A 14,025-nucleotide genomic window follows, 5' to 3' on the forward strand; every position below is an offset into this window, starting at 1 on the left:
TGTGCAGGCCAGGCCACCGTCTATACCCCTAACTTGTTCTACCCACCGCGCAGCCCGCTCCTTCCTACTAAGCCATGCTAGGAGTCTGCCTGATTTGTCCCCCACGTCATACAGACGGTGAAGGGTGGCCAGGTTCTGTGTCTTAGCCTCATCTGTTACCAGGTTCCTGTAGTGGCGTTGTGCGTCTACTAGTTTTCTCAGGGCGATAGGGGATTTGGTGCACAGGTGTTCCCTCTCCAGGTCTAGTATGGCCCGCTCAGCCCCTGCCACTATTCCTTGAAGTTTTTTCCTCTCTTCTCCAATCCTATTCATTATCCTATCTCTCATAACCGGTTTCAAGGCTTCCCAGAGTGTTACTCCTGAGTCAACCGTTCCCTCGTTGTCAGCCAGGTAAACTCGTGCATCCGCCCGCACCCCCTTCAGGATCGCTGGATTTTTTAGTTCCCAAGCGTCCAATCGCCAGGTAGCCCCTGTTGTGTTGCGTCTGTGGCCTACTTTGAGCAGTAGAGGCGAGTGGTCCGAGACTCCTCTCGCCCTGTATTCTGCGGTCGAGTCCGTAGTCAAGTCTTGTCTGGACATAAAGATATAGTCCAGTCTAGAGAATACCTTATGAGGGGCTGAGTAAAAGGAGTACGTAAGTTGCCCCGGGTGTAGCCACCGCCATACATCAGTAAGGCCAATTGTGAAAATCATCCGGGCCAGTGGTGTCTGGGTGATCTTAGTGGGTGTCGACCCGAGCGGTCCAGCTCCCTATCCATGACATCGTTGAAGTCCCCGCCCACTAATTGAATGGTGTCGGCCGATTCTAGAAGAATGTTTGCTAACGTCTTAAGTGCATTTGCCTGTAGTTTAGGGGGGGCATATACTGATACTAGTGTGTATGTGCGCCTACGCCACGTACCTTGTACTCCAACGCAGGTTCCCTGTGGGTCCACCCATGTGCGTGTGATGCAGAACGGAAACGTTGTCTTAACTTAAGGATAATTGCCACCCCTCTGGAGTCAGTAGTGTATCCCGCGTGGGCCAGCACTTTATATCGTCCCCTGGCAATGAAGGAGCAATTGGACCCTTTGAGGTGCGTCTCCTGCAGGAAAATTACATCAGGTCCTATTCTTTTAATGTATGCGTTTACTAGTCCTCTCTTGATCTTGTTACCTAGACCATTCACATTCCAGGTCAGGGTGCTGAGTTTGGAAAGGTCAGTCTGTTGTGTATCTAATGTACTTGCCATTCTAATGTTTTAACGTGATAGCGTGTGTGATTCCTGGTGCATGAGCAGAGAATGTTGCAGTAATAAACATGACTGTAGTCAATCAACTGAGGTCCCCCCACCTCCCCCCAGTAACCCCCCCAACAAACTGTCCGAACTTCCCCAGTTCCCCCCACCCCCTCCCCACCTTCTCCTCCCAGCCATCCCATACTTGTAACCAAGAAAGCACGAGACTTTTGGGCGGTAAAGGTCTGTCGCCCTCCCTCGAACCACCCCAACTAGAAGAACACTAGGGCTCCAGTCTAGGCCTCCCCCAACTTAATTGTCCAGTCGGGGACTGTACAAGTTCTACTGTCCCATGGGCCGCTAAAGGCGGTACCTAGGCGATCTGAAAACACTAGTGTCTAACAGAATTCAAAAAGTGGTGTTTGTAACTTGCGTGTCTCCGGCAGTGGCCTACTGCCGTTCCGGATACCAATCCCATACTTCCTCACGAGTGGGAATCTTGTGAGTCTAGGCCGCAGTCCTCCGCGCTTCCAGTGGCCCCCTGTTCCATCTCTCGGATCGCCGCGACCAGGGGATGTAAAGAGTTATCTGTTGATTTCTCAAAGTCTGATGAGCGCGTGCTAGCCACATCGTCCATCTCCACTACGCTGCGGTTTTCCAGGCTGCTAGGTCTGGTACCCTGCGTCGGATTCACCTCCGTGGGTACATTTTGGTCTCTGTCTCCTCCGGCCGATGCAGTGCGTTCCGGGGTCGGTGGGGAGGGTGTATGGCGTTTCATCCTCGGGATGTGGGACCTCCGTGCCTCGGGTGGGCTTCTCCGGAAGTTGGCCGCCACCGTTTCGAAGCGGACCCTACGGCCCTCCTCCTCCGCCCCTCGGAGCAGGGGTCGCTCTTCCAACCACTGCCAAGCCTCTTCCGGGCAGCCGAAGAAATGTGACCTGCCCTTGTATAAGACCTTCAGCTTCGCCGGAAAGAGTAGCATGTAGGATATGTGCATGTCGCGCAGTTTTGCCTTAACGGAATCATATGAACGGCGCTGTTTCTGCACCTCCTGGCTATAATCCGGGAAAATCATGATGTTTGCATTTTCCAGTCTAAGTTCCCCTTTTTTCCTTGCCTCTCTCAGGATGAGGTCTCTATCTGCAAAGTTAAGGAAACAGGCAATGATCGGTCTTGGCCTCGCTCCCTCTGGAGGTTTCATAAGCAGGGCCCTGTGTGCCCGTTCTATGATGAAGCAGTTCGAGAATTTGGCCTGTGGGAACGTCGTTGTTAACCAGTCTCTGAGAAACGCTGCAGCGTCATTCTTTTCAATATCTTCCCTAAAACCCACGAAGCGGAGGTTGTTACGTCTTGCCCGGTTTTCTGCATCATCGACTCTCCACAACAGCTGCCTGTGGGATGCCTGTAGCTCCGGGCATCATTTTGTAAAATGTTATGAAAGATGTAATATGCTTTTTGATTTGTATAAACCCTGCTGTCAGATGTACAATTGTTTAACCAATTAAGACTGTGTCTGGTTAAAGTTTTGAAGTGTAAAAGATATGTTTAATTTGATTTGATCATTGAATATACAAATGGTAAAATCTTAAAACAAAACAAAATAATAAACCAAATAAGTGGTTTGCAACAGTGCACAGTGGTCGGGTGTGATTTCACTCGAGGTAGGTAGGATGCCTGTAGCTCCGCCATATCTGTCTTTAGTGCAGCAAGGGAATCCTCCGTCTCGCTGATTCTGGTCTCAGTAACGGTCACTCGTTCCGTAAGATTCCTAAAGTCCTGGCGCAGCAGTAGGACCTCTGAACCCACCTTGCCTATTTTTGTCTCCAGTGCCTTTTTTAGAGTTCTGTATATCTGCCCTCGAGGCCTGTATTGCCTCCATAATGATGGTCGTGTCCACACTGGTGCCAGGCGGTGCCGGGGCCTTCTCCCTCCGAGATCGCGCCGTAGCGTAGCTGTCTATGGTTTCCTGTCTGGCCGTCCTCTGGGCAGGGTCCCTTTTCCCCATGTCAGGCCCGAGCAGTAATCTCTCTCCTGCGGCCCGATCGGTCGGGGGGGGCGAAAGAACACCCAAGGTCGAACCCCCCAACTCAGCAGGGCTCTCCGGCAGCGGATATTCCGGTTGCAGTGGGCACCCGTTGACGGGCAGAGGCGGGGAGGGAGCTTCCAGGGCCTCTCACACCGCTGCCTGCCGAGGCGGATGTCGCCTTCCTCCACTTCGCAAAGCCTCCCTCTCTGATGAGCGTCGTATCGAGGCAGCGTCTCCGATGTGCCCCCTCAGGTGAAACGGGCGCCCACGTTCCCCACTCCTCCGCCCCACCAGGATGGAGGGGGGGGGTCCACCAGTCCGGTTCGGTGTCTCGGGGGGGGGGGGGCAATCAGGGCCTGTTCACGGCGCCCCCCGGTGCGTCTCCAGCTCTCCCCCTCGCGGTGCCCACACAGGTCTCGAGCTCCCGTCGGGGCCGCCCAAGGCTACCCCCGGCGTCTGCAAGTCAGGCAGTAGAGAGGGAAGCAGTCATCGGCCCGGCCAGCCAGCTACAATCGGGACGGCAGGTCCGTCAGCCAGACCCCAGCAACACGGGTCCCAGTCACAGGGTGAAGGGGGGGAGGGGGGGAGCAACAGGATCCGCGGCCGCTTGAGCTAGGCAGCCCCCCTCCTTACCCGGACATCCGTCGGCAGGTGACTCCACGGTCTCTGCGCTCCCCTCCGCAGCCGTCCGCCACAGCCCTCGGCCCCGGACTCGCGGCGATGTTCCTCTTCCTCCGGCCCGGCAGGGACCCCCCGCCTCGGATCAACACTCCGCTGTCTCCGGACGTCGGCGGACAGGTCCTCCCGCTGCACCTCCGACCGGGCCGAATCACCGGCACTGCCGAAGAGGAGGGTCCGCCGGGTGCGCAGCCTCAGAGCCGGGCAGAGCTCCACCTAATACGAAGGAGCGGGCCCGGTCGCCATCTTGTCGCGGAGTCGCCGCCGTCCCTCGCGTTCCTTGCTCAGCGCCGTTGACAGCCCCAATTATAACCAGGTCTCACAAATCGGGCCTCTGGGTCTGCGGAGTCACTCTGGCTTCAGTTTGGTGAAGTTTTGGCAGTTTTGGGGACAGTTTTATCGACGGATTCATGCAGTAGGCCGGGAGCCGAGCAGAGGCACGTCTCACTCCACCATGCTGCTGGCCACGCCCCGGACTGTATTATTCTTGATCATTTTCTGCATCATAATATTTAATGCCCTTGTCAAGAAGAAGCCGCCTGGGGAATCCACAATCAGACCACCAGAGTAAAGTCTTCGGCCTCTGATCTTGCTAAATGTGTTTATGTGACTAAAGTTTTTCAGGTGGCGGCATCTCTTCTCTTTTGCAAAGCTTTACTGCTTGGACTCTGAATTGAGGAGGGATGGACATTTTGCAAGTTCTGTGCTTCAAGTTTCTGGTGTGTGACAGTTCCTTCAGACTCGTATCTTGGAGGGGGACTTCTTTGTAATCTATTCAAAGGGTGAGGAATCTGAGAAGTAGAAGTATCCATCAGAAGAAAAATTTATTTACCTTCAATCACAATGTTTCGGTGGATACTCTTATCTACCTGCATGTTCCTCAACGCGCCCACTCACATTCCCTTCCTGAAAACTAGTCATAGGCTTTTGATTTTAATAATGGTCCAAGTTCATTTATTGCACTGTACATTCATGATTATTCTGACTTCTTCCTCGCCTCTGCTGCTAAAAAAAATGGACAAGAAGTGGCGACTGCAACAGATGAGGGATCTGAAAGTAGGTAGAGTATCCACCACAAAGATGGATAACATTTTTTTATACATCTGTCCCAATATTTTTGATTTCCTTTTGTATACCAAATTTGGGAAAAAATGTGTTGGGTACTATTTTAGAGCTTGCCAACTTTGGTGCAAAATGGTCAACTAGTTCAAAAGTTATAAAGGGAAGGGGGTCCCAAACTTGTTTTCCACTCGCTCAAGATTTTCTTCCCTGGCATTAACCATGTATTCAATTATTTCTTTCAAAGCCAGTTGAAGAATCGATACAAAGTAGAGCATTTATTTAAGGATATCACTATTCAGAAGAACCCTGAGGAAGTGTCACTTTGTGTATCCAGATACACATTGAAGCATGTGAAAAGGCTAGGTTTAGCTCAATAAACGTAAGGTTTTCTCTTTAGCTGTTTGCCGTGCTGTGAACCTATCTAGGTGCTTCGAATGGGTGATACCCTCACAATTAAAATATTCTGCATACCAAATCTTCACCTTGTTTTGCTTAATAAAATATAATATGTTTTCATAATCATTTTCTGTACTTTTCAGTTACACACCACACTCTTCAAGTAGTTACTGTTTAGTGTAACATTAGGTACCATGGTCCTGACGAAAGCCCTAGATCCTTTTGTGAACTAAAAGGCAGAAACATGTTAACCTAACCCATTGAAGGGGAACTATTACCCTTGAGAATGCAGAATACACGTATGCCCTGTTTTAGAGTTTGGCAGATAAAGTACTAACACAAATGTGAACAAGTACCCTGTCCACTAAACGCTCTGTCTGGCCACTGTATCCTGAGTTGGGCAGAACATCAGTTTTCCGATAGCGATACCCCCACTAGCTCTGTCTTCGGAAAACTTACACTGATGGTCCAACAGAGGAAGGGCCTGTTGCAGTGAGGCCTTTTTTATGTCCTTCACTACTAGAAAAACCTGGCATTTACAGGCAAAAAAATGACCCTACAACTTGGGAGAAAATTTCCAGGGTATGGGGTCACTATTTTGTTTTTGAAAAATAACTTTCAGAGTTTGTTGTAAATAACAAAAGCCTTTGGTGCGCGACTGCCTAAAACACAGTGTCCACACACCAATCTTACAGTGCCTTTCGATGAATCGCACTGGTGGTGGTTCAGTTGAAGGCACAGACATCTCTGCTGGGCCGTGGGTTATCTCATATTTTGGTGATGGTAGTCAGGCCAGGGTAGCAGAAAAAATGATGTCTGCTACCCTGATGGATGGTTAAAGTCAAGGATAAGAATCTGCCCCTTAATCTTATCATTAAGACAAAGATTGAAAAGATTTATTGTGTCTATTCATGAGATCATTCTAGCAGATACAATGGAACCTTTGCTTCCTTATTATTATGGGTGTTTTAGTATAGCGTACTTTGATTTTGGCAAGAGTCCAGTGGGCCATGGGCCAGGTCCTGCAATCAACCCCTGGGACACATTGGTAGGTGGGTGCAAGACCAGGCCATACACCAAAACTTTCTTCCAACTCCCACTCCACATGGCCGATAGATAGGTGGTTGAGTGCAGGCCATGCTGCAGGCCAGGTCCTGTGTCTAGATACTGGAAGCATTGGTAAATGAGTGCTGGGCTTGGCCACAGGCCTGACCTACTAGCTTAACTCCCACTGTAGGCTTTGTGCAGCTCAGGCCGATCGCTGCTGCAGTTGGGTGCTCGATATACATTCAACCACTAGTACATATAAGGAGATGGGCATAAGGCCAGGTGGTAGACCTTTTTGCATATAGCCAGGTGCCGATACAGTGTACAGAAAAGTTGTCACCAGCCCTATGGTTCCATATAAACCTAGCATGATGTCACATCAGGTGTAATCATGGTTCCACTGTTATTGTCGCAAAGCAACATCTAGTGTTGCTGAGTGGCACATGGCAATGGTTCAAGTGCGTAGTCTGCAGGAGATAGATTGTCCATAAGAAATAACATTACAGAACTTAAGTAACCTGTTTTCACAAAGTATTTTTTTGGGGTTTTGTAATTCTGTGGAATGTGGATATTTTGTTTTATGGAATTAAAAGACATGAAAATATTATTTTTAAACCATTCCTTATTGAGCTTCAGAACTCCCAGTACAGATTTGATGGGTTTTCTTCTCAAGTAATTCTTTGTTTTCTCAGTTCATAGACATTAATTTGTACATTTAATATCTATTCTCTCATTTTAGTGGATTCTTACATGATAGAAATTTCAGCTATGCTATTGAACCTGTACAGCCTTTTCTGAACTTTAAGCATCTAATATATCCTGTAGAAAATACTGAATCCTTAAAATGTGGCTTGAAAAACTTCTCCTCATGGGTTAACTATGATCTGAACCCAAAACCAAAGGTAGGTTTATTTTCCTGCAATATAACATGTGTAACAGAACTTAGGTGAAAATGTAATTATTCTTAGCTTATGTATATTGAGTGTTTATCAAGTACAGTGTAAATTGTATTTCAAATATTTATTAGTATGATGCTTTCCTAATCAATCAGTGATAATCAGTGATACATACATCTAGGTTGCTTGCTGCAGTGAACTGAGTGGTGTGCTATTTTTACAAAATTGCATTTTCTTTCCACTTAGCAATGATTTGAGTGACAAAACACAAATGAAAAGTAAAGCACCAATGATCATGCTGTACCAGTACCAAGGGTGACCGTGATAGAGCCTGGGTCAGATACACCAAGTGGATTATTCCCGGTGAAGTCCCACTTCAGAAATGGACTTTGTCAATATCTTGAAGACAAATGTGGAGGTTACTTCTAAGTCCCAACGCAGAATGGGACTTTTTCACCTTTGGAAAGAAAAATCCTCGCTGCTTGGGTTACCACTGAAACTGTAGCTGCCGTTGTGGTGCCAAAAGCCAGTTGTCGAGGAAGATTGGTCCCTCTGGAGCTTTGGAGATTTTTCGCAGAATTTTTCTGTGTCCCTGTGAAGAATCGAGGTGCAGGGATCTCCGATTGAAATGAAGATAAATTCCAGTTCGACACTGTGGAACTGTCGATCAAATTGTTTTTCCGGAGGGTCCCTTTAAAGCTCTGGAGAAAGAGATTTCAAAAGTTTACTAACTTCTTTCTGGTGCCAAACAACCGCAGGATATCTGGCACCGGCTAGTGGGTGGCATGACTTTTGGCTCCACCGAACAAATGGGATAAAAGTTCCCAGGATCAGTTCTACCCACTTTTGCAGTAGTTACTTTTTGCTCTACTGCCAAACAATCCTACAGATCACCTTACATCCGAAATGGGGGAACCCTTTTTCCCTTGTGCTGAGCTTCTGTGCTCACCCAGAGGTGTGGCCCGCGACGGTCACTCAAAACCTGTTCTGGGGTGAACTCCCCTTCCACTGGATGTGATGACAGACTGGATGGGGGGGAACAAAGGGTTGCCTTTTCAGGTCTCACCTTCCATTCACTTGTGGGAGAGCAAGTCCCTTTACAAGTTAATGAAGTTTCTGGGTCCACCCTAACTGATCTTCATGCAAAGGGAAGAAAAATGTCTCCCCCACACCTAGGTTATTGTTCCTCCACTGAGAGCAAGTTTCCTTCCTCATTAAGGTCAAGCACTGACTCGGGCAGCTGCTGGAGAGATAATGCAAATTACCCTCCAAAAGCTTTAAGAAGGGACAATTTAACTTTCCAAATTTTTTCCAAAATATTTATTAAACATCCAACTTCATAATTGAATTATGCTTTTCATAAATATCAAAAATTGTGAATCTGAAAGAGACATGTTAGTGATAGATTCCTTAACTTAGAATATCCCCAGGCGTCAGACTGGATCCGGAATTTTTTTGCATAGCAGTACCCATGCGCGTCGGTAGGCGTCGTCCGCGGCTCCGCGTCCGTCGTCGGCGTCGTGGGAGCCGTGATGACGTCGTGGGAGTACTTAGACGCCGCCTCCGCGTGCTGACGTCAGTTCTTCTTTTTTCCTCGCCAGCTAGCGCAAATCTGGAAAAAGTTGTACCCTAGTCACTTTTTGACTAACCTTTTGAGATCCTTTTTGATCCATTTTCGAAGTCTATTCGACTCCGACGGTGCCGATAGGGATGCCCCGGTTCAAGCCCTGCGCCGACTGCAACCGACTGATGACGGTTACCGACCCCCATCGCCGGTGCCTGCACTGTTTGGGCCTGGACCACGACGACAAGTCCTGCTCCGACTGCCAGGCCCTGACGTCTAAGGCTAGGAGGGAGCGGTCCCGTAAGCAACTCGAGCTTCGGCAGTCCGCCCCGCGCCGCTCGAGGTCCCGGTCCGAAAGGAGGTCGAGGGACTGGTCGCGGGGCCGGAGCCACCACAGTTCCGGGAGTCGTCTTCGGGCTCGAAGTCCTCAGGTAAGAGGCACAAGAAGTCGAAGAGGCATCATCGCTCTTCTGACTCCCCCCGACGCTCACGCGGCGGGGGGTTCGGGCGACACCGCCCACGCGGCTCTGCTGGAGCCACAAGTGTCGCGGCCTGCTCCATACCCGTTGGTCCCTGGGCAGGACGCGACGCCGGGGGAGATTGCAGACTTCCTCATGGCCATGAGGTCGCTCGCTCCTCCGTCGGGTTCCGCGGCGCCTTCGGGCCAAGCGGCCCCGACTGGGTCCCCACGCGGGCCGGGCGCTCTGGCCCCGGCGCCGTCGGGGGCTTCGGCCCCGGCGACTTCGGTCCCGACTCCGCAGGGCCCCGCTGGGTCTGGTTCCGGATCCGGGCCGCCGCCGGTCGACCTCACGACCACGCCGGCGTCGCCCTCACGGGTGTCTCCCCCAGTGCCGTCCCAGGATGACACCGTCCCTGGTCCTACTCTCGATTCGGGTCTGGCGCTGCTCGGCGCCGCTATCGACGCCGTTTGGAGATTTCTATTTCTATGACCCGACCCATCTTTTGAGCCTGAGTACCAGGCGATGGGTGATGAGGAGGATTGGGAGGGGTCTGGGGACCCTCTGGCACGTGAGTGTCAGTCTTCTGCGGACTGGGCAGGAGAGCTTGGGGAGGCCAGTGGTCTGGACACTTCGCCCGACACTGGTTTTGTCTCCCCTCCTAGCGTGGCTCCGGAGGAGGGGGCTGCTTATAGCGTGGTGCTGATGAGGGCGGCCAAGGCCCTGGGCCTTGAGCTCCCCGTCGCGGCCGTGAGGACTAACCTCCTCACTGAGGTCCTTAAACCGCAGTCAAGCTCGGCCGAGCCTCTGCTGCCGTTTATTGAGGCCTTGTCAGACGTTCTTTTGGGCACTTGGTCCAGGCCCGCCACAGGGCAGCCTGTGGTTAGGAACGTGGCCAGACGCCACCGCCCGGGTCCGGGCGACCCATGCTTCCTGTCTACCCACCCAACCCCTGAGAGCCTGTTCCCAGACCGCATTCCCGTCGGCTCCCCCCGACCGGGAATCAAAGAGGTACGAGAACTACGGGAAAAAGGTTTTCTCCTCCCTGAGTTTGGGATTGCGGTCAGTCAATACCGCGTGCCTCTTGGGCCGCTACACCCACTCTCTGTGGGGCACGGTCGCGGCCATGCTGCCAGAATGCCCGGTGGAGGTACGGGCTAAACTCGGCCAGGCCCTTGTGGAAGGCCGAGATGCGGCACGGTATTCCATCCGGTGTGGGCTGGACACTACCGACTCTCTAGGCAGAGCGATGGCAATGACGGTGGTGATTCGTCGTCACGCCTGGTTGAGGTGCGCCAATTTCTCGCCCGATGTCCAAAACACACTTATGGACATGCCCGGTCGATGGCCGTTGCCTCTTTGGCGACAAGGCAGACCATGCGCTTGAGCGCTTTAAGGACTCCAGGGCTTACGGCCAAGTCCTTGGGCCTCTCGGCCCCGCGCCAGCAAACGGCTGCCTTTCGCTCCTTTCGTGGCCAAGGAAGGGGCGCCCCCACACGTGCTGACAGCCACGCACCGCAGACTAATCCACAGTGCGGTGGTGGCCGTGGAAACCGCCGTGGCGCCGGTCGGGGACAACGGCGAGGCCAGTCTACACCTGCCCCTGCAGCATCCGCCTCAAAACTCTCCTAGTCCATGCTATCAGGCCCATGTGACGCCAGTGGGGGGCAGGGTTCGCCATCACCACCTTCACTGGCGCACTGTCACATCGGACAGGTGGGTGCTGCAAATCGTCCGAAGGGGCTACTCCCTTCCCTTCTAGGCGACTCCTCCAGCCATGCCACCGCAGTACCACCGCGTGTCGGGGGATCACTTGCAGCTTCTGCAAGAGGAAGTGTCGGCCCTCTTGGCCAAGGGGGCCATCGACAGCATTCCGGGGCCAGAAGTAGGGTGTGGTTGTTACTCCCACTACTTTCTGTGTTCGCAAAAGTGATGGTGGTGGTTGCAGCTCATCTGCGCAGGTTAGGGATTTCAGTCTTCCCCTACCTCGATGACTGGTTGTTGAAGGCGGGCTCGCCCCAGACAGTCGTCAGCCACCTCCAGACTACGGCTGACCTCCTGCACCTGCTGGGGTTCACCATCAATGTGCCGAAGTCACACCTGTGTCCCTCTCAGAAGCTCCTCTTCATCGGAGCGATTCTGGACTTGGCGCAGTTTCGGGTTTATCCTCCCGAGCAGCGAGTACGGGATATTCAGGCTCTGATTCCGATCTTTTAGCCTTTATCCCAAGTCTCGGTCAGGTAGACGCTGCCGCTTCTGGGACTGATGGCCTCCTGCATCCTCCTGGTGCATCACGCCCGGTGGCGGATGCGGGCTCTGCAGTGGGACCTGAAGTTTCAGTGGGCCCAGCATCAGGGCAACTTGTCCGACCATGTCTTGATCTTGGAGGGCACTGCAAGACAGTTGCAGTGGTGGCTCACGGACCGCGATTGGGTCAGCGGCAGATCCCTCTCCCTACCCCAACCGGAGCACATAGTTGTGACGGATGCGTCCCTCCAGGGCTGGGGGGGCCACACGGGAGAGGCGGAGATCAGAGGCCTCTGGTCTCTGGCGTAGTCCCAGCTCCACATCAACTTTCTGGAGCTGCGGGCGATCCGACTTGCACTGAAGGCATTCCTCCCCTCTGTCCGGGGGAGTGTAGTGCAGGTGTTCACGGACAACACCACCGCCATGTGGTACTGCAACAAACAGGGCGGGGTGGGGTCGTGGACCCTATGCCTGGAGGCTCTGCGCCTCTGGCAGTGGCTGGAACATCAGGGCGTGACCCTGGTGGTTCAACACCTGGCAGGTTCTCTGAACGCCAGGGCGGACGAACTCAGCCGTCGGTGCATGATGGATCACGAATGGCGTCTGAACTCGGACGTGGCGCAAGGTCTCTTTCAGCAGTGGGGAGAGCCTTTGTTAGATCTATTCGCCACAGAAGAGAACGCGCAATGTCATCAGTTCTGCACGTTAGAATTTCCAAGGCGGCACTCGCTCGGAGACGCTTTTCGTCGCGAGTGGAGTTGCGGTCTGTTGTACTCCTTTCCGCCTATACCACTTCTGCCCAGAGTGCTGAAGAAGATCAGGCGCGACCGGGCCCAGGTTATCCTTGTGGCTCCGGACTGGGCAGGAAGGTACTGGTATCCAGAGCTACTCAGCGTGCCTGTCGATCCCCCGATTCGTCTGCCTCTTCAGGAGGACCTTCTGTGGCAGCAGCAGGTAACGGTCCTCCAAACCTGTCCAGTCTCCACCTACAAGCTTGGAGATTGAGCGGTGACAGTTGAGGCCATCTGACTTGCCTTCTGAAGTCTGTAAAGTCATTCTGGCAGCCAGGCGTCCCTCCACAAAGTCAGTATACGCCTGCAGGTGGAACAGATTTGTGGCATGGTGCCCCGCAAAGGCTGTGGATCCTCTCTCTGCACCCCTTTCTGAGGTTCTCCTCTTACTTCTTTCTCTTGCCCAGCAGGGCTCTGCTCTGGGCACTATCAAGGGCTACCTTTCTGCCCTTTCCGCCTTCTTAAGGCTACCTGATCAGCCATCTTTGTTCAAGTCCCCAATTGTAAATAGGTTTTTGAAGGGCATCACACACATGTTTTATCCTGTACCTTTCGTGATGCCCCAGTGGGACTTGAACCTTGGACTTACTTACCTTATGTGTGCTCCCTTTGAGACACTCCATAACTGTCCTCTCCGTCTTCTTACTTTGAAGACTGCTTTCCTGGTTGCCATCACCTCTGCCAGGAGAGTGAGTGAGCTCCAGGCTCTTTCTTCCACACCTCCTTTACTCTCTGTCCATCCGGACAAGGTTGTGTTGCGGACAAGACCCTCTTTCCTTCCCAAGGTTGTCACAGCCTTCCACATCGGGCAGTCCATCACCTTGCCCACTTTCTTTCCACCTCCGCATCCCTCGAAAGAGGAAGACAGGCTCCACCGTCTGGACCCAAAATGTGCGCTCTCTTACTATCTGGATCGCACACGCCAGTTCCGGGTGGATGACCAACTCTTTGTTGGTTACGCGGGCGCTAAGAAGGGACGAGCGGTGCACAAGAGGACCATCTCTCGGTGGATAATTTTGTGCATCCAGGCGTGTTACTCCTTGGCTAAGAAGGATCCTCCTGTTGGGCTGAGGGCTCATTCCACTCGGGCCACGGCGACTACAACTGCCTTGGGCCGAGGGGTGCCCTTGCAGGACATTTGTCAGGCAGCTACGTGGGCCTCGCTGCACACGTTTGCGAGACACTACTGCCTGGACAGCCAAGTCCGGAGGGATGGCTTCTTTGGCCGTTCCGTCCTCCAGGACTTTCTGGTGTGATTATTGGTTTGCAGACCCACCACCGGGGTTGGTATTGCTGGGGTATCTATTCTAAGGTAAGGAATCTATCACTAACATGTCTCTTTCAGATGCACAAGTTACTACTTATGTAACGATATATCTGTAAGAGACGTTAGTTAGTGATAGATTCCTTACCGACCCACCCATCCTCCCCGTTCTGCGAACCGATATCTAGGGTTAAGATCATCCCCTTTCAGGGCCCTAGTTTCATGGCACCAGTGTTGGTTTTTATCATGGCTCTGCGTTTCTGGCGTGGAAAAGCTGTGTATAAGAACTGACGTCAGCACGCGGAGGCGGCGTCTAAGTACTCCGACGACGTCATCACGGCGCCCACGACACCGACGACGGACGCGGAGCCGCGGACAAA

The 14,025-nt window shown here is 52.5% G+C and overlaps 1 protein-coding gene across 8 annotated transcripts in view; it reads left to right on the forward strand.

Moving 5' to 3' along the window:
- Positions 1-14,025, forward strand: part of LOC144791723 (disintegrin and metalloproteinase domain-containing protein 9-like) — a 2,314,109-nt gene that overhangs the window by 433,548 nt on the left and 1,866,536 nt on the right. For all 8 annotated transcript variants that reach the window (XR_013602453.1, XR_013602452.1, XM_078666491.1 and 5 more), the window contains one exon: positions 7,165-7,327. Coding sequence is in view for 6 of the 8 variants with exons in the window: in XM_078666491.1 (XP_078522617.1) it covers positions 7,165-7,327 (163 nt within the window). In the remaining 2 variants the exon portion in view is untranslated. The remainder of the gene's footprint in view (positions 1-7,164; positions 7,328-14,025) is intronic.

Source organism: Lissotriton helveticus, chromosome 11 (assembly GCF_964261635.1).
Source record: "Lissotriton helveticus chromosome 11, aLisHel1.1, whole genome shotgun sequence".
NCBI lineage: Eukaryota > Metazoa > Chordata > Amphibia > Caudata > Salamandridae > Lissotriton > Lissotriton helveticus.